Source organism: Pituophis catenifer, unplaced genomic scaffold, assembly GCF_029215685.1.
Source record: "Pituophis catenifer annectens isolate HBS135680 unplaced genomic scaffold, rPitCat1.0.hap2 SCAF_13, whole genome shotgun sequence".
In the NCBI taxonomy this organism is placed as follows: Eukaryota; Metazoa; Chordata; class Lepidosauria; order Squamata; family Colubridae; genus Pituophis; species Pituophis catenifer.
In genome coordinates this window covers 7046473-7071394 of record NW_027256893.1, presented here as the reverse complement: position 1 = coordinate 7071394, position 24922 = coordinate 7046473, and the positions used below count along the sequence as shown (strand labels likewise).

The 24922-nt window shown below is 42.4% G+C and overlaps 1 protein-coding gene across 1 annotated transcript; it reads right to left on the bottom strand.

Moving 5' to 3' along the window:
* Positions 1-4112: 4112 nt before the first annotated feature.
* Positions 4113-23915, bottom strand: LOC139323512 (receptor-interacting serine/threonine-protein kinase 2-like). Its single transcript, XM_070952899.1, has 12 exons — positions 23894-23915; positions 23637-23798; positions 21605-21758; positions 20401-20556; positions 18659-18807; positions 17624-17673; positions 16628-16789; positions 15471-15556; positions 14746-14814; positions 11023-11170; positions 5966-6160; positions 4113-5097 (listed from the first exon to the last, which is right to left on the bottom strand). Exons 2-12 carry the CDS (start codon positions 23786-23788, stop codon positions 4799-4801), a joined length of 1620 nt encoding a protein of 539 aa, XP_070809000.1. The 5' UTR covers positions 23789-23798; positions 23894-23915; the 3' UTR covers positions 4113-4798.
* Between the last annotated feature and the right edge of the window lie 1007 nt (positions 23916-24922).

Sequence of the window (24922 nt, the reverse complement as noted above, 5' to 3'; positions counted from 1 at the left end):
TTTTGTCAGTTTGTCCATCTCGGCACATTCCAAGATTTTTTTTATTAGCTCTTCTTCAGATGGTACATTTTCTTTCTTCCAATTCTGGGCATAGACTATACGAGCGGCAGTTAAAATATGTAATATTAAATATTTTATTTCCTTCGTATATTTTTCTGTGAATTTTTTTTAAAATTTGATTTATATTTATTTATTTATTTATTGCGATTTATATGCCGCCTTTCTCCCTAGGGACTCAAGGCGGCTTACAAAATGACAACTTCAATACAAATCACAATACAATATCAAATTAAAATCAGTAACCCAATTAAAAAACGATTTAAAATTATACCAGTGTACCCCCAAACGGATCAGTTTAATTGGCGGAAGAGCCACGTCTTCAGCTCGCGACGGAAGGAAAGAAGGTCGGGGGCTGTCCTGAGCTCAGTGGGCAATCCATTCCAGAAGGTCGGGGCTCCCACAGAGAACGCCCTCCCCCTGGGGGTCGTCAGCCGACATTGTTTGGCCGATGGCACCCTGAGGAGGCCGACTCTGTGAGAGCGCACAGGACGATGGGAGAACGGCTGGAGATGGTCCTGCAAGTACCCCGGGCCTAAGCCATGGAGACTTCTCCGGAGACTCAGGGCAGCTTACAATGTGTTAAGCGATAGCCTTCATACTTTTGTATATTTATACAAAGTCAGCTTATTGCCCCCACAAACTGGGTCCTCATATTCCTAGTAAGAACATCTCAGGTTTTCCATTTATCAGTTGTTGTATTATTTTCTCTATAATCATAAAATCATTTTTCTTATGCCACAGGATAAAAAATGACAAAAGGGTAGCTTTGTTAGGTTCCTGAGAAATCCATAACCACTCTTATGGATTCTAGATAAGGAAAGATTCTGTACTTTGGGTTTTATAAAGATCCAATTCTTCTGGGAAAAAATGGTTTTTTCCTTCTTCTCAGTCTTGTACTCAAAAATCCAACAATGATCACTACCAAGAAGATATATTTCTCCATCTCCAAGCTCAGAGATGTTCTGGGAATCACTGCTACCATATTTACACTTGCTCCGAAGCTGGAACTCATAAAATGCATATACTTCATTAACAGATTTGCAAAGAAAATACAGACTGTCACCTCGTCTTAGGAAAAACAGACCGGGCACTCAAACCACAGTCATCTACAATGGCGAATTCCAAATATCAAAACTCATGCTAGCGAAGCTGGGGAAACAATGCAATTCAGGGATGAGAAAAGTAAGGTCCCTTCACATAGGCAAGAAAAAGCAAATGCACAGGTATAGAATAGGTGGCACCTGGAAAGGATGCGAAAGGACAAGATGAAATGTCATTGCCAAAACTACAATATTTTTTAAATTATTTTTTAAATAATTCAATTGAATGGTTGGTTGTTCCGCAGCGAGTTGGCTACGGTGAGTTATCGTGTAGCAAGTTGGCCATGACAAGTTGTCTCTGTTGTGGCCTGCCGGCCGCCGGCTCCTTCAGCAGCCAAATCAGAGGAGGAGGAGGAGGAGGAGGAGGAGGAGGAGGAGGAGGAGGAGGAGGAGGAGGAGGAGGCAGCGTGGGAGTCAGAGTCAGCATCAGGGCAACCTGAGACTCCAAGGGGGAAGAGGGAGTGGAGTTGGCACAGAGAGAGAGACGGGGCGGAGCCTGGACCATCCATCAGCCCTCAGATGGAGAGTCAACAGCCCCCAGCTCTGGAGGTGGCTGATGAGGAAGAGGAGGAATAGCTGGGTCCAGTGCCTGACACACGGATGCTCAGAAGGCAGAGGAGAGGAGAGCAGTGGAAATCTATGGGCCAATCCTTGGGACGGAAGAGCCACTGCTGCTAGTGAAGCCCCACCCTAGCTCTGGAGATAAAAGGCAGGGGGTGGAGATGAATAGATGTGGCAGACAACTATTCATCTTCTGGACGGATGGACTTGTTAGCCTGCGGTGAGAGAGAAACCCTTTTGCACTCCTAATTAAAGGAATCTTTGAGTTCACTTCAGAGGGTTTGTCGTGCTTGGAGGAGCTGGGTCAGAACAATCTCATTCCAGTATGGGAAAAACCAGCCAACACGAGTTGAGAATGAAGACAAGCTAGGCTAAATTCTTAATTCTCTTTTATGGTTTCTTATTGTCAGCTGGAAAGAAGTTGGGAGTTCTCTGCATTTGAAGAGTGTGGGTGATCCCAAGCCATGCTGAAAGAATATGGGGTTGGCCAGATATGCCAACGGCGATTCTCCTTGGAACAAATGATCGCAGCATTCCTAAATCTAACCAGGGAATATCGGCGTTCAAAATCTTTCCTTACACATTGCTTCTTCCCTCCCTTCAGCACCTGCTCCGCAAATTACAGACCAGCTGGGGTGTGGGTGGTAGGTGTCAAAATCTGGAAGATGAAGGATTTGGTGTTGCAATTGAAGCCCCATCCTTTTGCCTATTGAAATCATCGCTTGCAGTAATCCAAGAAGTTCCATCTTGACAGGAACAAGGAGGTTTAAGAAAATTGGACATGGTCCTGCTTGCATGAAAACAAGAATTACACATCTTCCACTCTGCCACAGCATATTACCTCAGTAATATATTTGCTGGCCTCCCCAGTCTGATCTCCTACAAGTACCTGTGAAGAGTTCTGTTCTACCTACAGGCAGAAAGGCGGGAATTGGAAATTCCACATCTGGAGGGCACCAGATGTGGCACAGCTGTTTTAGAAACACTATTTAACCAACTTGGATGGTCTGTTTATGCAAACATGGTTCTCCCTGTGCCAGCAATGGGGTTTTTTTCCCCCTGCCAGGTATTTTTTACTTTCAGACATCTGCTGATTTTATTCTGGAAGAGAGAGAGGGGAGAGAGACGGAGGGAGAGAGGGAGGGAGGGAGAGAGAGAGAGTGTGTGTTTGAGATTGCTGAAGTGTGATATTTTCATCGTTTAATATGTGAATAATGAGCGATATGGTGGCCTAGTAATGAAGATCCTCATCTTCCATTCAGGAAGTTAAGAGTTTAACTCTAGGTAGTGGCAGATGTTTCTCTCTCAGGACGCAAAGAGAAAATATCTGCTGTGAACTCAGCATAGGAGTCAGGAAGGGCATCCGGTCAGTAAATGCTCAGCTCCATTTAGTCACCCCGACTCTACCCTGAATTAAGGGATGACAGAGTCGTAAAAAGAAAAAGAAAGCTAAATACATGAATCCTACTAATGAAAGAGAAATAAATGCCATTGATGGTGCCCATTAATATAATACAAACCAATTCTGCAATGGACTGCACCAGGCAGTCTTCATTTATAAAAAAATAAAACACAGGTTTAGAAAACCAAAATATAATATTGGCATGACTCAGAGCCATTAAAAGGCTTTAAAATAAAAGACTTTATTATTTGCTCGTAGATTAAAGACATGGGGATGAAGATATTTTTTTGACTGAAATGTCAAGAGGCAGTGATACTGAAATTGTTTGCCTTTGTCTTGAAGGAGGAAGCCATTTCTTCATATTTCTTTTTTCATTCTTTTTTTTTTAATTAATTAATTAATTTATTTTTTAATTTGATTTATATGCCGCCCTTCTCCGGAGACTCAGGGCGGCTTACAATGCGCTAAGCAATAGCCTTCATCCTTTTGTATATTTATACAAAGTCAGCTTATTGCCCCCACAATCTGGGTCCTCATTTCACCTACCTTAGAAAAGATGGAAGGCTGAGTCAACCTTGAGCCTTGGCGAGATTCGAACCAGCAGTAATTGCAGGCAGCTGTGTTAATAACAGGTGCTTAGACCACTGTACCATCAAGGCTCTTCTATTCTATTTTTCTCTTCCTTTTTTCCTCTGCACTTTTAATTTTTAAAACGTTTTTCTTAGGGTTTTTAATCTTTGTATTTTCAAACAGTAATAAAAAATTATTTTTTTAAAAAACGACTTTGAAAGGGCAGGACTTCCACCATTTCTTATACAATTGGTTGGAATTTTATTTTTCTCATATTTTATGAAGTAAAGCCTTACTGTTCTGTGTGGATCGTTTATTGTAGTTTATTCAGAAAAAAAAACCCGGTTAAAGAAAGTTGGCTGAATAAAAGGCATGGACGCAGTCTAGACTTTTTTTTTAATTTTTTTTTAACCGTACGATTTTTGAAATGACAGACACAGGATTTACATGTGCACGTTTACATTGCCTGAAAATTAACCCACACATCTTTAATTCATTCTGATATAACTTGCAGGAGATCTCCTAGCACCAAACCTGCTTCATTTCACAGTTTTCCATTATTCTCTGATCCATTGCCGATGAATAATCCCAGCTGCGCTTCCACATTACTCATCGGAGAAAAAAAACCCTGAATTCTGACTCTCTCTCGTCTTTTGTGCCACCTTGATTTCAGGTGCAGAGAACCAAAGATATAATTTGCTCCGGAAAGTGGGCCAACTGCCTTGTTTCTTGCTTGAAGCCATTAGCAACATCACTCACTTTTACTCCCAGTGGTTTACTGGGAAAGCCCTGTCCTCAAATGACTTTTTAATTCCCCACAGCTCCACAAGCCACTTTGGCACAACGCAAAAATTAAAAACCTTGTGCTCTTCTGCCTTTGAGGAAAAACAAGAAAGGTTAGAGCCTACTCAGGCCGATATCATGCTAAAAAATAGCAAATCTTGATGCTTTTCCTTCAGGTAAGTGGGCAGCCCCGTTCTTTTTCATCCAATCTAGGCATTTATTGACTTATTGATTTAAGAGGATGGACAGCTCTGAAAAGTAACGCAAGGCATCCCTGTTGGACGGATAAGGCCACAGTGTAAAACTGAGTTGAGATTTAGATTTAATTCACTGGGTTCGCCTGGAGCCTTCTCAGCAAATGGCTGCCTTTACTGCTGGATAATACGGTCACCACGGTCTCAGCAGCCTGTTCCCCCAAACTCAGACAAGTGTCAATCAAAGCACGGGTCCGGCTTGTCAAAGTCGGGTATGACGCGATCATTTCGTAATCTGCCCTGGGTAAAAGCTGCTGGGCGCGTAAGATGTCCAGGAGGTGGTTTAAACGCCCTTCGGTCATGGAACTTAAGATGGTTTCTCGTTCCAAGGTGAGGATGGAGCTGTTTTTTTCTTTGCAGGTAGGACCTGAAAGGCAGTGGAGCAAAGATTGTGAGAATGCAAGCGTGAGACATTTCTAATGTCCGAGCAGTGGTGGCGCAGTGGTTAGAATGCAGTACTGCAGGCTACTTCTGCTGACTGCCGACTGCCAGCAGTTTGGCAGTTCGATTCTCACTAGCTCAAGGTTGACTCAGCCTTCCAGATTGCTGGGAGACAATATGCTGACTCTGTAAACCACTTAGAGAGGGCTGGGAAGTGGTATATAAGTCTAATTGCTATTGCTATTGCCCTTCCTTCCTTCCTTCCTTCCTCCCTCCCTCCCTTCCACCCACCCATCCACCCATCCACCCATCCATCCATCCATCCATCCATGATGCACAATGGTTAGAATGTAGTATTACAGGCTAACTCTGCCCACTGCCAGGAGTTCAATTCTGGCCAACAAAAGGTTGACTCAGCCTTCCAACCTTTCAGATTGCTGGGAGACAATATGCTGACTCTGTAAACCACTTAGAGAGGGCTGTGAAGTGGTATATAAGTCTAATTGCTATTGCTATTGCCCGCCCGCCCTTCCTTCCTTCCTTCCTTCCTTCCTTCCTTCCTTCCTTCCTTCCTTCCTTCCTTCCTCCCTCCCTCCCTCCCTCCCTCCCTCCCTCCCTCCCCCCTCCCTCCCTCACACCTGCCTGGCTTTGCACACATTGCGCTATAAACTATGATTTATAAATCACATTGGGGTTGTGCAATATGTTAAGTCACAACTATTATGATTTAGCACACCGGAAAGCAAGCAAAATAAAATGAGTATTACGCTGTCGGTGTTTCTCTTAACGAATCAATTAAAGTGGAATGCACCGTCTGTTCCTACCCACAATCCTGGTTTAGTTTTAATTCTCACCTATTAATGAGCTGTTGGGCCAATTGTTTGGACAGTTTTTGCGACAAGTCGGTTCTCCCATGGTTTGTGGAAATGGAGCCTGGTAACCTTTGGACTCATTGCTGAAGGGCTTAGTTTTATTGGTGCTTATCTTTGAATGGGGTGGAAGAACAATGGATGGAAGACTTGATCCATTGCTGGCACCTGTAGATAGATCTGCAAGAAAGAATGCCAAACAATAAAGGACATGTTGAGAGGAAACACATGAATTGTTTTATTGGTCAGTAAATGGTAGAACATCCATCTATTCAGTTCAATTCATACCAAAAAAGGAATACATTGCATAGAGTTTGCTTGTTTTTTAGATTTACAACCAATCAAAGATTCTCGGCGGCTTCCACAATATGTAACAGAAAAATTAAAACACTCACAGTATAACTAAAAGATCATAACTTCACAATCACAACAATTGAGAAAATAAAAATCAAGGAAGGGATGAAGGAATAGTGATAAAATACGTGTGATGAAATTCGTGTACTGAATGAAGGAGAAGAGGAGGAATGTTGACACAGCTTCAAAGCTTTTCTCAATGTGGAAGTCTCAGACTTTTGATTCCCATCCCAGAATCGTGCTACACAGTGAAGGTCAGGTCTTGCTGTCTCCTGACCATCGTAGGGCCATAACAATTTTTTTTTGCTAAATATTTTTATTGTTTTATATCACATATTCCATTTCTATGTTGAACATAGTGTGTTTTCTAGGTGTCCAAAGTGTTAACATATAAACATCATCATCATCATCATATATACATAAACATATATACAATAATAGAGGGACGCGGTGACTCAGTGGCTAAGACGCTGAGCTTGTCGATCGAAAGATCGGCAGCTCAGCGGTTCGAATCCCTAGCGCTGTGTAATGAAGTGAGCTCCCGTTACTTGTCCCAACTTCTGCCAACCTAGCAGTTCGAAAGCACATAAAAAATGCAAGTAGAAAAATAGGGACCACCTTTGGTGAGAAAGTAACAGCGTTCCGTGTGCCTCTGGCGTTTAATCATGTCAGCCACCTGACCACGGAGACGTCTTTGGACAGCGCTGGCTCTTCGGCTTAGAAACGGAGATGAGCACTGCCCCCTGGAGTCAGGAACAACTAGCATGTATGTGCGAGGGGAACCTTTACCTTTTTTATATTCGATAAAATCAATCGTTATTGAAAAGTATACTACCACCTAGCCCTTACACTATGGAAACTGGCTGCCATTGGCATATCTTTGCTGTTGTTATTCCCAACAGCTTGTAGGAGATTTGGGTGTCATGTAGCTGTAAGTATGTTTTTATGCTTTTAAATCTGTTTGTTTTGAGTTAATAACAAAGCTAAAATCTCTTTCTTCACTGGTATACTCATTGTCTCTAGATCCAAAAGAACCAATTGCTTGGGCACCTGACAGTGGTGAAATCCAAATTTTTTTTTACTACCGGTTCTGTGGGTGTGGCTCAGTGAGCGGGGCTTGGTGGGCATGGCAGGGGAAGGATACTGCAAAATCTCCATTCCCATCCACTCCAGGGGAAGGATACTGCAAAATCCCCATTCCCTCCCCACTCCAGGGGAAGGATACTGCAAAATCCCCATTCCCTCCCCACTCCAGGGGAAGGATACTGCAAAATCCCCATTCCCACCCCTCTCTGTGGTCAGCCAGAGGTGGTATTTGCCGGTTCTCCAAACTACTCAAATTTTTCGCTACCGGTTCTCCAGAACCTGTTGAATTGCACTCCTGCCGTATACGTCACTCGTCACTTCCCGCCTGGACTACTGCAATGCTCTCTACATGGGGCTCCCCTTGGGGTGCACCCGGAGGCTGCAGTTGGTCCAGAACGCGGCCACGCGGGGGATTATGGAAGCGACGGGGCGCTCACATAAAACACCTCTCCTGCGCGAGCTGCACTGGCTTCCTGTGGTCTTCCGGGTGCACTTCAAGGTGTTGGTGACCACCTTTAAAGCGCTCCATGGCTTAGGGCCGGGGTATTTGCGAGACCGCCTGCTGCCGCCAATAGCCTCCCACCGACCGGTTCGCTCACACAGAGAGGGCCTCCTCAGGGTGCCGTCGGCCAGACAGTGCCGGCTGGCGACCCCCAGGGGGAGAGCCTTCTCTGTGGCAGCACCTGCCCTCTAGAATGACCTACCCCCTGAGATACGCACGATATCAGACCTCCTGACTTTTCGTTGGGCCCTGAAGACACACTTGTTCCATCTAGCTGGGCTGGCTTGATCCCATCCCCTTAGTTTTTAATCGAAATTCGGTTTTAATTGGGTTGTTTTAAATTCGGGCCAAAATTATTTAATTGTTTTTTAAAATGTTTTTTAAATTTTATATACTATGTTTTATCCTGGCTGTACACCGCCCTGAGTCCCGCAGGAGAAGGGAGGTATAGAAATATAATAAAATAAATAAAATAAATAAAATAAATAAAATACGTAACATTAGAAAAATATCTTGATGTTTCAGATTCATTATTTTTTTTTCATCAGATTTTCTAATGTCTAGGAAGCAGCAGTCCAATCCATGCATGCATATGGAATCAGCAAAGTGTTTGTAACATGCATTGGGGAGATTTCCCACTTTTTTTTACACCTACACACAGACACACAAAATGAGGTGTTCCTGATCTAATCTTAAAAACAGAGTAGAGGAGAAATCAGATGGGAAATACTCTAGGATGACCTTCAAACCCCAGCTTTGTTTGTTCAGACCTGTTTTACATCCTGCTGACATGTGACACTCTTGTTAGAAAAATAACTTATAGGACCGGCAGACAAGTTTCAACTATCCACCTATTCCTCAGCCCAGAGAGTCTGGATGAACTCGCTCGAGTTCAACAGTCAGCCGCAGAGCCAACTAAAGAAGAACAATAAATATCTGGACACCCAGAGGAAGGATGTTGTAGATGATGATCATTCTTTGGCTAAAGGGAAACAATATACTTGTTGGGATCTTGATTTCTGGGTATGAGACTGGCTCCATGTCTTAAACATCCAGATCATGGATGTCCCAAAGATGTTTTTTTTCCCAAAAGTGAATGGGAATCTCTTGTTTTTTTTTTTTCCTTTGGAAACATTTCACTTCTCATCCAAGAAGCTTGGATTCATTCATGCATGTAGAATCAACAAAGAGGAATCGCCACCAAGAAAGTCCATTGTCTTTTTGGAAAAAGCACCTTTGGAACACTGGCTACATGTCTTAAATTCAAAAAGGGTCTGTTTATAGGTTTATCGGGGGGGGAATTAGAGCGTAGAATAGATATCTTCTGTTGGGCTTCTGCCAATGACATTTTGAACACAATTCTTCGATGACCAAGTCAAACCAGGATAGACATGGTTTAATCCAAGGGTTGGCAATCTTAAACACTCAAAAGAGCCATTTGGACCCGTTTCCCACAGAAAATAAAACACCGGGAGCCACAAAATCCTTCCCGTGCCTGGCTATTTCCTGAGCGACCACAAAACTAGCATATGTAGTTGAATTAAACGTTCTGTTTTCTTCTGAAACTTTTCTTTTCTTGGATTGATCCATGGTTGGCCTACCGGGGGTCAAAAAGCTCAATAAATTGCGTGCCAGCGGGTGTCTCACATTGGCGGTTATTGACACATATTTTGAGAGACAGGGAGCCACAGCAGAGGGATGAAAGAGCCACATGCGGCTCCAGAGCCACAGGTTGCTGACCTCTAGTCTAATCTTTGCGGTTGGATTGCATGTTCTTTAAAACCACTCGTCTGGTTTGCAAAACCGGTTAGCCAAATGGCCTAACGACAGTGCTTGCTTTTCCTTCCCACTCCATTCATTTTTACGTTTTTAGATAATCTTCTATTTTAATTTCTGTTTCACCCTTAACACTTGTGGTTCACCGTGAACACTATTTTAGGTGCATTGTTAGCATTCGATAATGATTTATTTTCTATTTTCCAATTCAATTAATCATGACGTTCTGTCTGGTTGCATTTCCCAAGGAGAAACTGCATTCCACAAGGAGATTTTTTTATATTTTTTGATAATCTTCTAATTTCTTCTTATTTCTGTTTCACACCACAACAGTTGTGGTTCACCATTAACACTATTTTAGGTGCATCGTTAGTATTTGATAATGATTTATTTTCTATTTTTTCTAGTACAATTAATCATTATGGTCTGGCTGGTTGCATTTCTCAAGGAGAAATTGCATTCCACAAGGAGAATTCACATGCCAGGGGTGGGTTCTAAATTTCTTTACTACCAGTTCTGTGGGCGTGGCTTATTTTGTGGGTGTGGTTTGATGGCCATGTGACAATTCTTTAGGATTTAGTAGAGGTACTGGTCTACTAGGCTTTTAACTGCTCGCAGAGCTGTACTAGTCTACCCATTTGTTTTTGGAGGCACCGGTCTACCCATTTGTTTTTGGAGGCACCGGTCTACCCATTTGTTTTTGGAGGCACCGGTCTACTCATTTGTTTTTGGAGGCACCAGTCTACTCATTTGTTTTTGGAGGCACCGGTCTACCCATTTGTTTTTGGAGGCACCAGTCTACTCATTTGTTTTTGGAGGCACCAGTCTACCCATTTGTTTTTGGAGGCACCAGTCTACCCATTTGTTTTTGGAGGCACCGGTCTACCACCACACTGCCTTTTAATACTGATCAGCTGTAGGGCGGCCCTTTGAATCCCCGCGGCAAGAGTTTAAACGATTTTTTTCCTTCTAGCCGATCAGCTGGGACTCGGGAAGCAGTGAATAGATTGGGGGCGGGGCCAAATAAAAGGTAAGAATAATGTGTGGGGGGTGAGAGGGCCCAGGTCCCGAACAAAGAGAACCAGTTCAGTGACATCATATCGTCACCACTACCGGTTCGTCCGAACCAGGCCAAACCGGGCCGAACCAGGAGGAACCCACCACTGATATACACCCATATTCACAAACCATGGCCTTTTCATATCATTGCCAACGTCTTGCTGAATTAGATGTGTCTCTGACATTTCCCCCCAGTCTCACTGCACCCTTGTTTGGACTCAACACCTCCCACTTAAACTGGTTTAAGAATTAACACAAACATTACCTCTTCCTAAGGCTGTCTCTTGAGGTGTATTGCTGACAAGGACTGTCTGGTTCAATTTATTCCCTGGATTTCCTGTTTCGCATGATAAGCTCTGCGGTTTTAACACAATTTCCTTGTTGGGCACATTGTTATTCTGAGGACAGATGATCTAAACCAAGCAACGAGAAATGACATCATTTGCAATAACAATATCAACCAAAATGCTTCTCTTTCTAGAGCTGCACATATTTAGAAAGTTGTATGAGTTTTAATGAGAAGATGAAACAAACCCTGGTATACCGTAGTAGCCAAAATTGTGGAAATCTTTTGGGAAAAGTGTAGTTTTGAAGTTTGATGGCTAATAACACCACTTTTTTTTTTTTTTTTGGAATTTCAAGATAATCCTATTCCACTGCTGGAATGGCCTGGGAATAGCCCAGACCTTCACCCAATTGAAAATCTATGGAGCTGACTAAAGAAACTTATTAATCAGAAGCAACCCAGCAATATAACCCAGTTAATAGAAGCCATCATTCCATCTTGGTTTCACATGATAACAGCTGCAGAACTCAAAGACTTGGTTCACTCCATGGGAAGACCTTGTAAGACTGTCATTCATGCTAAAGGTTACCCAACTAAGTATTAACTGACATGGTGATCATTTTTGTATATCTCATTTTTTCTATGGGGATCATTTTTGTATGTCTCGTTTTTTTCTACGTGTTTCACTTTTCTTCTTTATACTGTAACTGCTATTCTAATAGCAAATCCTTCATAAAAGTCATTGCATTACATTCTTGATTAAATTATCTTTCCATTGATATATCATTTTATGGTACTACTCCCCAAAAAAGTGGGTGTTATTAGCTAGTTTTAGAAAATATACTTTTCCCAAAAGGTTTCCACAATTTTGGCCATTACTATAGGTAAGTTCTTAACTTACCAGCCCAATTGAGACCACGATTTCTGCTGCTAAATAACACGGTGGTTAAGTAAATTTTGCCCCATTTTATGACCTTTCTTGTCACAGCTGTTAAGTGAATCACTGCAGGTGTTAAGTTAGTAACATGGTTGTTACGTGAATCTGGCTTCCCCTCTGCGGGAAGGTCGCAAAAAGGGGATCACAAGACTCCGGGACAATGCAACCGTCATAAATATGAGTCAGTTGCCAGGCATCTGAATTTTGATCACATGACCATGGAGATGCCACAATGGTTGTAAGTGTGAGAAATAGTCCATACTATGAACCACTTCCTGGTCATGAAGATTTACTTCTACCTAGCAAACTCCTGGCTACTGTGAAAATATCCACATTGCCATGTTCTACATCCAAAAAAAGATAAACATTCTGGTACCGTGTTTCCCTGAAAATAAGACCCTGCCTTCTATGTTTTTGAACCCTGAAATAAGCGCTTGGCCTTATTGCCATGTGCTCAAAAACCCGATTGGGCTTATTATCAGGGGATGTCTTATTTTGGGGAAAACAGGGGAGAGAGAGAGAGAGAGAGAGGGAGAGGGAGAAGGAGGGAGGGAAGGAGGGAGAGGAAGAGAGAGAGAGATGATAGATAGATAGATAGATAGATAGATAGATAGATAGATAGATAGATATGGATAGATACCGTGTTTACCCAAAAATAAGACCCTGCCTTATATTTTTTTGAACCCTGAAATAAGCGCTTGGCCTTATTGCCATGCGCTCAAAAGCCCAAATGGGCTTATTATCAGGGGATGTCTTATTTTGGGGGAAACAGGGGAGAGAGAGAGAGAGAGAGAGAGAGAGAGAGAGAGAGAGAGGGAGAAGGAGAAGGAGGGAGGGAAGGAGGGAGGGAAGAAGGGAGAGGAAGAGAGAGAGAGAGAGATGATGATAGATAGATAGATAGATAGATAGATAGATAGATAGATAGATAGATAGATAGATAGATACCATGTTTCCCCGAAAATAAGACCCTGTCTTATATTTTTTGAACCCTGAAATAAATGCTAGGCCTTATTGCCATGCGCTCAAAAGCCCAATTGGGCTTATTATCAGGGGATGTCTTATTTTGGGGGAAACGGGGGGAGAGAGAGAGAGAGGGGGGGGGGGGAGGGGAGAGAGAAGGAGGGAGGGAAGAAGGGAGAGGAAGAGAGAGAGAGAGAGATGATAGATAGATAGATAGATAGATAGATAGATAGATAGATAGATAGATAGATACCATGTTTCCCCAAAAATAAGATCCTGTCTTATATTTTTTTGAACCCTGAAATAAGTGCTTGGCCTTACTGCCATGTGCTCAAAAGCCTGATTGGACTTATTATCAGGGGATGTCTTATTTTGGGGAAACAGGGTATTTTCCAGAATATTTAATCCCCAGAATTGTGGGTATATTTGTACAGATATTTGGGCTGGTTTGGCACCGTATATGATTTTACCAGATAAAGGAAAAAGATTCTATCACGTTGGAAAAGTATTGGTATTCGCCCAAACTCAATTCATGTATGCGATTGCAGGCACCATCTTGATTTCTGCTTCGTCGTGAAGATGCCCCTGCTGTAGGTAGTCCTTGACTTACAACTGGTTGCTTATTGACTAATCAAAGTTAAGACAAACTCTGAAAAAGGGATTTATGGCCCGAATTCAAAGTTTTGACATTCAAGCCAAATTTTTTTACTACCGGTTCTGTGGATGTGGCTTGGTGGGTGTGGCATGGCTTGGTGGGTGTGGCTTGGTGGGCGTGGCAGAGGAAGGATACTGTAAAATCTCCATTCCCACCCCACTCTAGGGGAAGGACACTGTAAAATCTCCATTCCCTCCCCAATCCAGGGGAAGGATACTGTAAAATCCCCATTTCCTCCCAATCATCTGGGACTTGGGAGGCAGAGAATAGATGGGGGTGGGGCCAGTCAGAATTTTTACTACCGGTTCTCCAAACTACTCAAAATTTCCGCTCCCGGTTCTCCAGAACTGGTCAGAACCTGCTGAAACCCACCTCTGATTCAAGCCCTCCTCGGGGCGGTGTGATTGCATTTTAGGTGTTTGTCAGCTAGCCCACATTTACAACTGTTGGGGAATCCTGCAGTCAGGTGACCACAATTTGTGACGGTTTTGCCAGAAACTGGAGTTTACTTCTGGCTTTCAGCAAAAATCTCCCCACAGCAAAATCTGCTTAATGACTGTTTAACGACAGCTGCAAAAAACTTCATAAAATCAAACGTGGTCATGTGGCGTCCTGCATTACGACCATCCTGATGTCAGCCCTGGAGGCCACCTTTTCTTTTGGATCTTCAGGGCTGACACATTTTGTGCTGTGGGAAAGTGGGAGGTGGGGTTGCATGGATTTGTAGAGGTATTTAGCCATAACAACATTCTTTTCTCTGAGAGTCAAGGACGTTCAGCCTGCACCTGGAGAGGCATGACTGGGAGGCATCTCCAGTTGGGACAGTGGATTGATAGGACCATGTGATGGACATGTGGGTGCAGGGGAAGGGACTTTGACTTTCTTTTGGGTGGAGAAAACCTGGGAGCTTTCAGATTCGGGTTTTCCCAGATGTGCCAATATGACATCTCTAATAAAATACGATCTTTGAGGAATTGCTTGCCTCAGAGTCTTACTTGGTTGGGGGGGGGTGTTACTTGGAACCCTGAAACCTGACCTACGACCAGAATTGGGCGCTTACTTATGGTTGTATGTAGAGGACTACCTGTAATCCAATATGAAGGACAATAGTTAAATTTAATGCAAATTTCCTAAGCTGTCTTCTACTCACCTCTAAATTGCGCATCCCTGTTTCAAGCAGGTGAGAAACTGGACCTTTAGCAGCATTAATTGCACATTCCTGAAAGACACAAAGGACGCCGTGAGATTATGTTTCTTAGACTTCTGCTTCTTAGAAAACATCTTCTCTTCCATTTCGTCACCTAGCGATAGAAATTTGGGGCTTCATCTCATCACGAAGATGAGATGAGCAAACTAACATATGAGATAAATGAGAAAGAGGATTCGGAATACTGTACAGTGTGGGGACTTTGGTATAATTGGATGGAAGATCGCACAAAGAAGGGATAAGAGATAGTGTAAATATTAGAATAAATGGGTAAATTATGTGACACTATAATAAAAGAATGTATCCAATTTGTATATAAAGTAAGACTGTCTAACCGATTTTACTTGCATTGTACTAGAATATAATTCAATAAAAATTTATATTAAAAAAAAGAAATTTGGGGCTTCATTCTGTTCATAAGTTAAGGACTATCTGTACTTTCAAAAAAGCTCGATTTAATTTCTCATGCTGAAGAAAGAAGGGAAAATGCCAGCATTGCTATAGCGGATGGTATCGTATGGGGTATTTCAAGCACAACAGGGGAATGATCATGATTATCCTAATCATAATTAGAGGATTTTGTAACCAAGCCTTTTTAAATGGTGGTTTTTGAAACAAAATGATCCACAGCCAAACAAAAGGGGATCCCAAACCCTCTTTTAGCTCACCTTGGCATGAATCAAGTTGTAAACTGCATCAGAAATCACCTCCTTTGAAAAGGTACCGAGGATGTCCTTTAGAAATGCTGCACATTCTGTCAACAGAAAAAGTCAGGAATGATATTTCATTTGAGAATAGAATAGAATAGAATAGAATAGAATAGAATAGAATAGAATAGAATAGAATAGAATAGAATAGAATGCCGAATGGGAATGGGAATGGGAATGGGAATGGGAATGGGAATGGGAATGGGAATGGGAATGGGAATGGGAATGGGAATGGAATGGATGGAGTGGAGTGGAGTGGAATGGAGGAGAAGAGAAGAGAAGAGAAGAGAAGAGAAGAGAAGAGAAGAGAAGAGAAGAGAAGAGAAGAGAAGAGAAGAGAATGCCGAATGGGAATGGAATAGAATAGAATAGAATAGAATAGAATAGAATAGAATAGAATAGAATAGAATAGAATAGAATAGAAGAGTTGGAAGGGACCTTGGAGGTGTTCTAGTCCAACCCCCTGCTTAGGCAGGAAACGCTCCACCACTTCGGACAAATGGTTATCCAACCTCTTCTTAAAAACTTCCAGTGTTGGAGCATTCACAACTTCTGGAGGCAAGTGGTTCCACTGATTAATTGTTGTAACTGTCAGGCAATTTCTCCTTAGTTCTAAGTTGCTTCTCTCCTTGATTAGTTTCCACCCATTGCTTCTTGTCCTGCCCTCAGGTGCTTTGGAGAACAACTTGACTCCCTCTTCTTTGTGGCAGCCCCTGAGATATTGGAAGACTGCTATCATGTCACCCCCAGTCCTTCTTTTCATTAAACTAGACATACCCAGTTCCTGCAACCATTCTTCGTATGCTTTAGCGTACAGTCCCCTACTCACGTTCACATTTACAAAGCTTCCCTCTCATCAGTCCTATCCATATAATCTTTGCTTGAGTGTGGTTTTTTTCTTGCTTTCAAGCCAGCAAGACTTTCACAGAGCTATCTCAGAATAACAAAGCATTTCTCTAGAGCAGCGTTTCTCAATCTTGCCCACTTTAAGATGGATGGACTTCAACTCCCAGAATTCCCCAGCCAGCCATCACTGTTTTTTAGGAGCAGGGAATCCCCAATTCTAAATCAGGTGTAAGAAAAGTCAACTCTTTTTCAACAGTTGAGAAGAATATTACCTGCAGCCCTGGGTCTAAAGTGAGGTTCTTGGTGCCAGCAAAGAAGCATGAGCTGCACCAGCCTCTTCCGATGAGGCAAGACACTTGGTAAGAAGGCTGCTTCGATCCCTGGGCGCAGACCATTGCAGACCCCAGTTATAGCTTGAAGCAAAGTCTTTTTTCCTGTAACAAGACAAAAAAAGAAAAAGTCCTGTACAGAAGAACACTGCTATTATACCAGCGATGTCCAACCATGGCAACTTTAAGACCTGTGGACTTCAACCCCCAGAATTCCCATGGCTGGCTGGGGAATTCTGGGAGTTGAAGTCCACAAGTCTTAAAGTTGCCATGATTGGAAACATCTGGCCTACACATTTATACTGGAACAGATATATAAATGACATGAAAGGAAGTTTTTTTAAAAAAAACCCACAAGGGGGCAGCATTAAACCAAAAATCAGACTTCTTTCTTTCTTTCTTTCTTTCTTTCTTTCTTTCTTTCTTTCTTTCTTTCTTTCTTTCTTTCTTTCTTTCTTCTCTCTCTCTCTCTCTCTCTCTCTCTCTCTCTCTCTCTCTCTCTCTCTCTCTCTCTCTCTCTTTCTTCCTCTCTCTCTTTCTCTTTCTTTCTTTCATTCTTTTTCTCTCTCTTTCTTTCTCTTTCTTTCTTTCTCTCTCTCTGTTTCTTTCTCTCTCTCTTTCTTTCTTTCCCCCTTCTCTCTTTTCTTTCTTTTAAAAAAGCAGTTCTTCACAGAACTTGTACAAAGTTTCAGCCACAGATAATATTTTTGCAGTTTCCATATTAATAATCTGGCTGATTTCTAATAGGCAGAACACCGAAACGCACACGAGTGAAGCAGTTTAGAAGCAATCCCTTGTCACACGTGGCCCAAAGCAAATGCGTGGCCCCAAAAACAGCCAAGCTTTCTCGGGAATTCTGGGAGTTGACGTCCACAGGTCATAAAGGGGCCATATTTGCCCACCCCTGCCTTAGATTGAGCATTTTATTAGATTGCTTACCTGTCAGTGGCTTTTGTCGACTTAGGAGTTCCCAACACATCATCCCAAAACTAGACACAAACAATGAAAAGGAAAACCAGGTGTTATTTGGTAACATCACAGTTTCCCCAGCCCGATACACCTGTTATATTGGGAGTCCAAATTCAAATGACTCCTCAGCATCTCTTCACCTCAGAGAGCCCCAAAGACCTTTCATTTCAACCCCAAGCTACAAATATTCTCCTTTATTGATAAATATGAGCACATCCTTTTGTCTGAAGGAATTATTGTCCCCCTTATCAAGTTCATGTGTAGTATTAGTAAACCAGTGGTGAAATTCAATTTTTTTAAATTACCGGTTCTGTGGCCGTGGCTTGGTGGGCATGGTGCGGCTTGGCGGGTGTGGCAGGGGAAGGATACTGCAAAATCTCCATTCCCACCCCACTCCTGGGGGAAGGATACTGCAAAATGCCCATTCCCTCTCCACTCCAGGGGAAGGATATTGCAAAATCCCCAAAAACTCTCGCGACAGTTTCCAAATGTTACAGAAGCTGAGAATTCTTGGATTTAACCAAGTCTGTTTTGATTCAAAATCTGAGGGTACAATGCAGTAAAGACTAAATTCTTGGCCGATCTGTTGCTTCTGAAGAAGCCATAAGTGAGACACAGCAATAACTCTCCTGCACTTGTTATTCCACAAATAACAAAACATTCCTTCTGTATTTCCATCCTGCTACACTTCCCACGCCTCCAAACTCAGTTTTCCTCACAGCTGGAACACAGCAATCAGTAACAGCATCTTGATGAGGAAGAATCAGTTCCAAAAATACTCATTACTCCATTGCTAGGAGTCAGTAGGAAAATTTACGACTTCCTTCTTCCTCCAGTTTTGAAATCTAATACAAGCTTTCTATGAAAAGTAAAGAAGTAACTTGGTTGGGCTCCTGATCAGACGGTGCACCATCTCTGGAAGGTTCCAGGTTTGTTAATCCTGCCATATAGTCGAGCCTTGAACAAACAATGCCCTAAGATTCTTTTTTTAAAAGAAAGACTCACCTATAAACATCTCCTTCTTGTGAGAATTGACCTCCCTGAAGTATTTCAGGAGACAGGCAGAGCAAATCCCAGCAACTACCCTCGTTACAGTTCTGCAAAGCTGCCCTCAGCTGCTGTTTTCTCCAGGTGGGTTGGCCAAAATCTGAGATCTGCAAAACAGGATTAGATTAGATTAGATTAGATTGGGATTGGGATTGGGATTGGGATTGGGATTGGGATTGGGATTGGGATTGGATTGGATTGGATTGGATTGGATTGGATTGGATTGGTATCGGGATCGGGATCGGGATTGGGATTGGGAATGGAATAGAACGGAGAGGAGCAGAGTGGAGCGGATCAGAACAGAATAGAATGACAGAGTTGGAAGAAACCTTCTAGTCCAACCCCCGTTTAGGCAGGAAACCCTTCGCCATTTCAGACAATTGTTTGTCCAATCTCTTTTTCTCCAGTGTCGGAGAATTCACAACTTCTGGTGGCAAAGCTTTCCACTGATTAATTGTTCCCACTGCTAGGAAGTTTCTCCTTTGTTGCTTGTATCGTTACGATTTATATTGATATTGTTTCCTGATTGCTTATTTGTACCCCATGACTATCATTAAGTGTTGTACCTTATGATTCTGATGAACGTATCTTTTCTTTTATGTACACTGAGAGCGTATGCACCAAAGACAAATTCCTTGTGTGTCCAATTACACTTGGCCAATAAAGAATTCTATTAGATTCTATTCTGTTCTGTTCTGTTCTGTTCTGTTCTGTTCTGTTCTGTTCTATTCTATTCCATTCCATTCCATTGCTATTCCGCATTCTATTCTATTCTATTCTATTCTATTCTATTCTATTCTATTCTATTCTATTCTATTCTATTCTATTCTATTCTATTCCATTCCATTCCATTCCTATTCTGCATTCTATTCTATTCTATTCTATTCCTATTCTGCATTCTATTCTATTCTATTCTATTCTATTCTATTCTATTCTATTCTATTCCATTCCATTCCATTCCATTCCTATTCTGCATTCTATTCTATTCTATTCTATTCTATTCTATTCTATTCTATTCTATTCTATTCTATTCTATTCTATTCTATTCTATTCTATTCTATTCTATTCTATTCTATTCTATTCTTTAGTTCTAGGTTGCTTCTTTCCTTGATTATAGCCTAACCTTAACCCAATGGAAAATCTATGGAGCCGACTAAAGAAACTTGTGAGTCAGAAGCGATCCAGCAATAAAACCCAGTTAATAGAAGCCATTATTCAATCTTGGTTTCACATGATAACAGCTGCAGAACTCAAAGACTTGGTTCACTCCATGGGAAGACGTTATAAGGCCATCATTCATGCTAAAGGTTACCCAATTAAGGATTCACTGACCGGGTGATAATTTTTGTATATCTTGTTTTTTCTATGGTGATAATTTTTGTACATCTTGTTTTTTTCTACGTGTTTCACTTTTCTTCTTTATACTGTAACTGCTATTCTAATAGCAAATCCTTCATAAAAGTTATTGCATGACATTCTTGATTACATTATCTTTCCATTGATATAGAATTTTATGGTACTACTACTCCAAAAAAGTGGTGTTATTAGCTAGTTTTAGAAAATACACTTTTCCCAAAAGGTTTCCACAATTTTGGCCACCACTGTATAGTTCAGGAAGAGCCCTGGGTGCAATTAAAGTTTTATTCTGATACCAAGTCCAAAGGAATGCGGGGGGTGGGGAAAATGTTTGAAAAGCCTACCTTAGCTCTGTATTCAAGATCTAACAACACATTGGAAGGTTTGAGATGGTGATGAAGGATAGGAGGCTCCAAATTGTGAAGATAGCTCAGACCGATGGCAACATCTGACAGGATCCTTATGCTCAAAGGAACAGGCAGATCTGGATAGAGTTCACGCTGGGGGAATGCAAAGTGTTTATTGAATACACTGTTTTTTGAAAACATTGATTTAACACGTGGACCATATTTCCATATTAAACGTATTTAGAGATTTGCAGGGAAATCCTGAGCTCCTCTTTCTGCTAGTGAAAATCGATAAATTAACCCAGAATGTTTTGCTTCTTGTGAGAAGCTGGTTTGGTGTAGCCTTTGCAAGCTAAGACGACCGACCGACATTTGTTTTTGATTTAAGAATGGTAGCTTATTTGAAGGAACTAGCTGAAGTCCAATTCTGGTGTGCTAAGATGCCGAATCTATGCCCTGTCCTATTCAAAGAACTTCTCTTCTGGGCAACAGCACCTTATCTGAGCCTCTTTCTCTTTATGCTTCATTGTCAGGATCCCAAAATCAAGAAAGACATCTGGTGTTTCTTCCCAGTAGATTTCTTTATTATTACAGCCCTGTAGACAGAATCTTGCCAAACTGAAACATGCTGCTATCTACAATAAGCCTGTACTCTGGGAACTGTTAGGGAGGAGACGTCCTCACCCTCTTTCTCTCACACAAACTATCAGAACTGAGTTGCCTCTTACTCAATGGGGAAATCCTCTGCGGATTGCCACTGGTTTGCCACTTGCACATGTGCGATGCGCACCAAACACACTGCATGCCAAACGCACACTTCATGTGAAAAAAAGAGGCTTAACAAGGTAAGTAGAACAGCGAGGGGGAAAACAGCTGTGCCGCGCAATTTAGATTTGCTAGAAAGCAGGATTTTTTGCTTTCTAGCGAATATAAATCGCGCGGCACAGCTGATCGTCGGAAATACAGGTTTGAACGAACCGGTAGCTTTTTTTTACTACAGGTTCGCCCAAACCCACCCAAGCTTTTATCACTACCAGTTTGCCCGAACCAGTGTGAACCAGTAGCATTTCACCCCTGCTCTTACTCCTCTGGAATGCAACCCCTCCCTCCAGGGAATCCAGCCACTTACTACATCCCATCTCACCCCTCCAAAGGAGACCCAGCCAAGGGTTTTTTTTTTCTCTTGCCTTCTCTGACTTACATCGTGAATGAGCAAAGAGAGAGATCCATTGTGCATCCATGTCGTTGCAACCCCAAGGAAACCTTGGAACTGGCAAACACCCAAAAGCGGCAAGAGATGGTTGCATTGTAAACGTTGTGTGCTTGCTGCTTCTTGAAGCAGGGCCTTGAAGTCTCTGCAAGGGGGAAAAAGATCTGCATGTCAGACCGTTTCAACAGAACAAGACAACTTCATTTGTTACTGCAAAATGATCTATCCGTGTGTGCTTCCATTTTCCCCCTCAAAGTGGTATAGTTGTCATGACAGGAGGGACACCATGGCAGCTGCATCTTTGTGCCTCAGTTATTAAGTCTTCTCGTTCCATTCCATCATAACTGTCACTGAATGAGTGGTCCTTAACCAAGGACTATAGCAGTGATGGTGAACCTTTTCAGCACCGAGTGCTGAAAAGGCAGTGCACGTGCGTGGCACTAAGTGCCAAAAAGAAAGCATTTTGTGCACGCTTGTCAGGGATGCGTCCAGGAAGAGGAGCTGCCCAGGGGGCATGCACATGCCAGATAAGGTACTTCTGGTTTCCAGCATGCGCATGCATGCCGGCCAGGAAGTTTTCCAGCTACTGCCGCGCATACGCATGTGCTGATCAGCTGGCAGCCCACATGTTCTGCATTGGGGGGGAGGAAGTGTTTATCTCAGACTTTTGAGATGGGAGGGGCTAGAATGAGGGGCAGCACCAATGAGAATTCTCCCTGCTTGAGTGTCATCGGTCTCCGGGCATAGTCTCCGGAAGGAGGAGAGACAATTTCGTTGTATACATGATGTACAATGACAATAAAGGCTATACTATACTATATTAATTCTGCAGAGAGAGAAAAGCGGAGAAAGTAGAAGAGGGGATCTTTGCCTCAATAACCAACTTGGGCTTCTTCCCTCTGCGGAACTCTCTCTTCCAGTGGATGAAGTCAAGGGAGACTCTGCCAGGAGACCGATGACGCTGCAGAAGGGAGAATTCCCATTGGTCCTCCTTGTTTCTGGACACCCCCAATTCCAAAGTTTGAGGAAGCCCCATTCCCGGCTCACAGACCAGCTCTTCCGGTTTCCTGCACTGCCGCATGCACTAAGGCCAACTGATTGGCGTGTGCACATGTGCACCAGAAACCCGGAAGAGGAATGGGAGATGCCGCCCATGCCAGACAACATGGCTCCACGTGCCACTTTGGGCCACGCGTGCCATAGGTTTGCCATCATGGGACTATAGTAACTTTTCTTCAGGCTCCTTGGAAGAAGGGTGTGCATGAGGATAAAAACCAATCAAGATGGTATCCACAACACAACACACACAAAAGGGGGACAGGGCTTCAATCACATCATGGACAACCTCTTGAGTTTTCTTCTTTAATTGTCTTAAAAAAAAAACTTTTCATGGAAAGGCAAAGCACAAATGGACTGCAAACAACGGCATGATAAAGTAGCAACAATCCTGCACTGCAAGAAATACCGTTTGCCTGGACGCAAGAACTGGTAGGACCAGAAACCAGACACAGTAATACAAAACAAAGAAGCTAAAATGCCCTGGGACTTTAGAATTCAAACATGCGGGCACCTGCTGCTTAACACACCAGACTTAACAATTGCCAATAAGAAAGAGGGGAAAAAAGTCTGGGTAATAGATGTGGCAGAACCTGGAGACAGCAAAATAGAAGAGAAGGAACTGAAGAAGATTAACAGAATGCAAAGACCTGCAAATAGAAATGGAACGACTGTGGCAAAAGAAAGCAAAGATAGTTCCAATAGTCATAGGTGCCTTGGGTGCAATCCCAAAACAATTGGAGCAGTACATGAACATTATTGGCATTGACAAATTCACCATTAGTCAATTGCAGATGGCAGCTTTACTCGGAACAGCTTACATCCTGCAATGATCACTCTAACACCTGAAACATCTGCCTTTGCCAGGTCCTTGGGAAAGACTCGACAGGTGGACAACAGTGCCAGATTCAGTCTGAACATCTGGCTGACTGTGCAATGAATCATAATAAAATTTTTAAAACCCAACCTTTCTCCTGCTCTCTGGTTGCTCAACAGCTTCACAGAGACATCTGTGTTCCAAGCCATGTGGAAGGCTTTCAGCGAGATGCCGAAGCCTGTCCGACTCAGGGAAATGTTCTCGAGATCTTTCTGGGAAATGATGGGCACCAGCTTGGACATTTTAGGACAACTGAAAAAGAAGTGAAGCTGTTACAAAAAAGAAAAAGAAGAAGAGAAGAAAACTAAAATCGCAATGAACCAAGAGCCTTTATTGTGGACACTTACCCGCAAAATCTACAATGTTGCAACTGAATGATAAAGCCCCCAAAAAATGTTTATATAAAGTGATAGTAAACAAAAGTACAACTATAGGGTAATAGCAGGATGATAAGAAGTTGGCCTAGACAGCAAAAGGGGAACTGAAGTATTTATGTGCCGTTAAGGTCTTCAAACTCAAGACACAGCAACAAAAACCACAAACAGGCACAAGGTTGAGTCGTGACCGGCTGTTCAAGTCTGCAAATCTTCCTAATTTGCGACATCAAAAAAGGGCAATGAAAGTTATCTTTTAAACTCAAAATAATCCTGTATTAGTCAAAATCAGGATGTCTTACAATCATGTGTTGTAGGACAGTGAAAATGTGCTTGCTTTTCAAAATTGGAATGCAGCCACAGAAGGTTGAAAAGTTCTTTGGAAAAGCATCAAAGCAGAATTGAAAACCACTGAACCCTTTTTTTCTTTTCTTTTCTTTCGTTTTCTTTCTTTCTTCCTCTTTCCTCCCTCCCTCCCTCTTTCTCTTTCTCTTTCTCTTTCTCTCTCTCTCTCTCTTCCTTTCCTTCAGAATTTAGGTCTTTTCCTTCTGGAGCTGTGGAGAAAGCTTTTTTTTTTTTTGGTCATCCTGTTTACTGAAGATTGTCACCTCCTACAGCTGATTGTGCAAAAAAACAAAAGCAGAACCAACCCATTGCAGAATCTGTACAGGCTTAAGGGCATTGGTGAAAGAGCTTGTGAGTACAGCTTGCACAAGGTTCTAAACAAAGAAGTGGATTTTCTAAAAAGTTTGACAGAGTTGCTTGGTAGTGAGATGGGCAGCATATGCAGTAAATTAAGTACAATATTTTAAGTACAATATAAAGTCTTCTGCTTGGGTGGGGGGTTGGACTAGATGACCTACAAGGTCCCTTCCAACTCTGTTAATCTGTAATTCACAGCCTGGTTGTGTTCACAAGGGCCAAGAAACTTAAAAAAGGCATTGCAAGGACTGTCCATGGCTTGATCTTATCTAAGGGATGCCAGGAGGGAGAGCATTTGAG

Coding starts and splice junctions, on each gene's coding strand:
- LOC139323512 (XM_070952899.1), bottom strand. CDS start 23,788: ATGTCCAAGCTGGTGCCCATCATTTCCCAGAAAGATCTCGAGAACATT. Junction 14,815..15,470: donor ACAACTTGATTCATGCCAAG/GTGAGCTAAAAG, acceptor TGTGTCTTTCAG/GAATGTGCAATTAATGCTGC. Junction 6,161..11,022: donor AGAGACAGCCTTAGGAAGAG/GTAATGTTTGTG, acceptor TCTTTCTTGCAG/ATCTATCTACAGGTGCCAGC.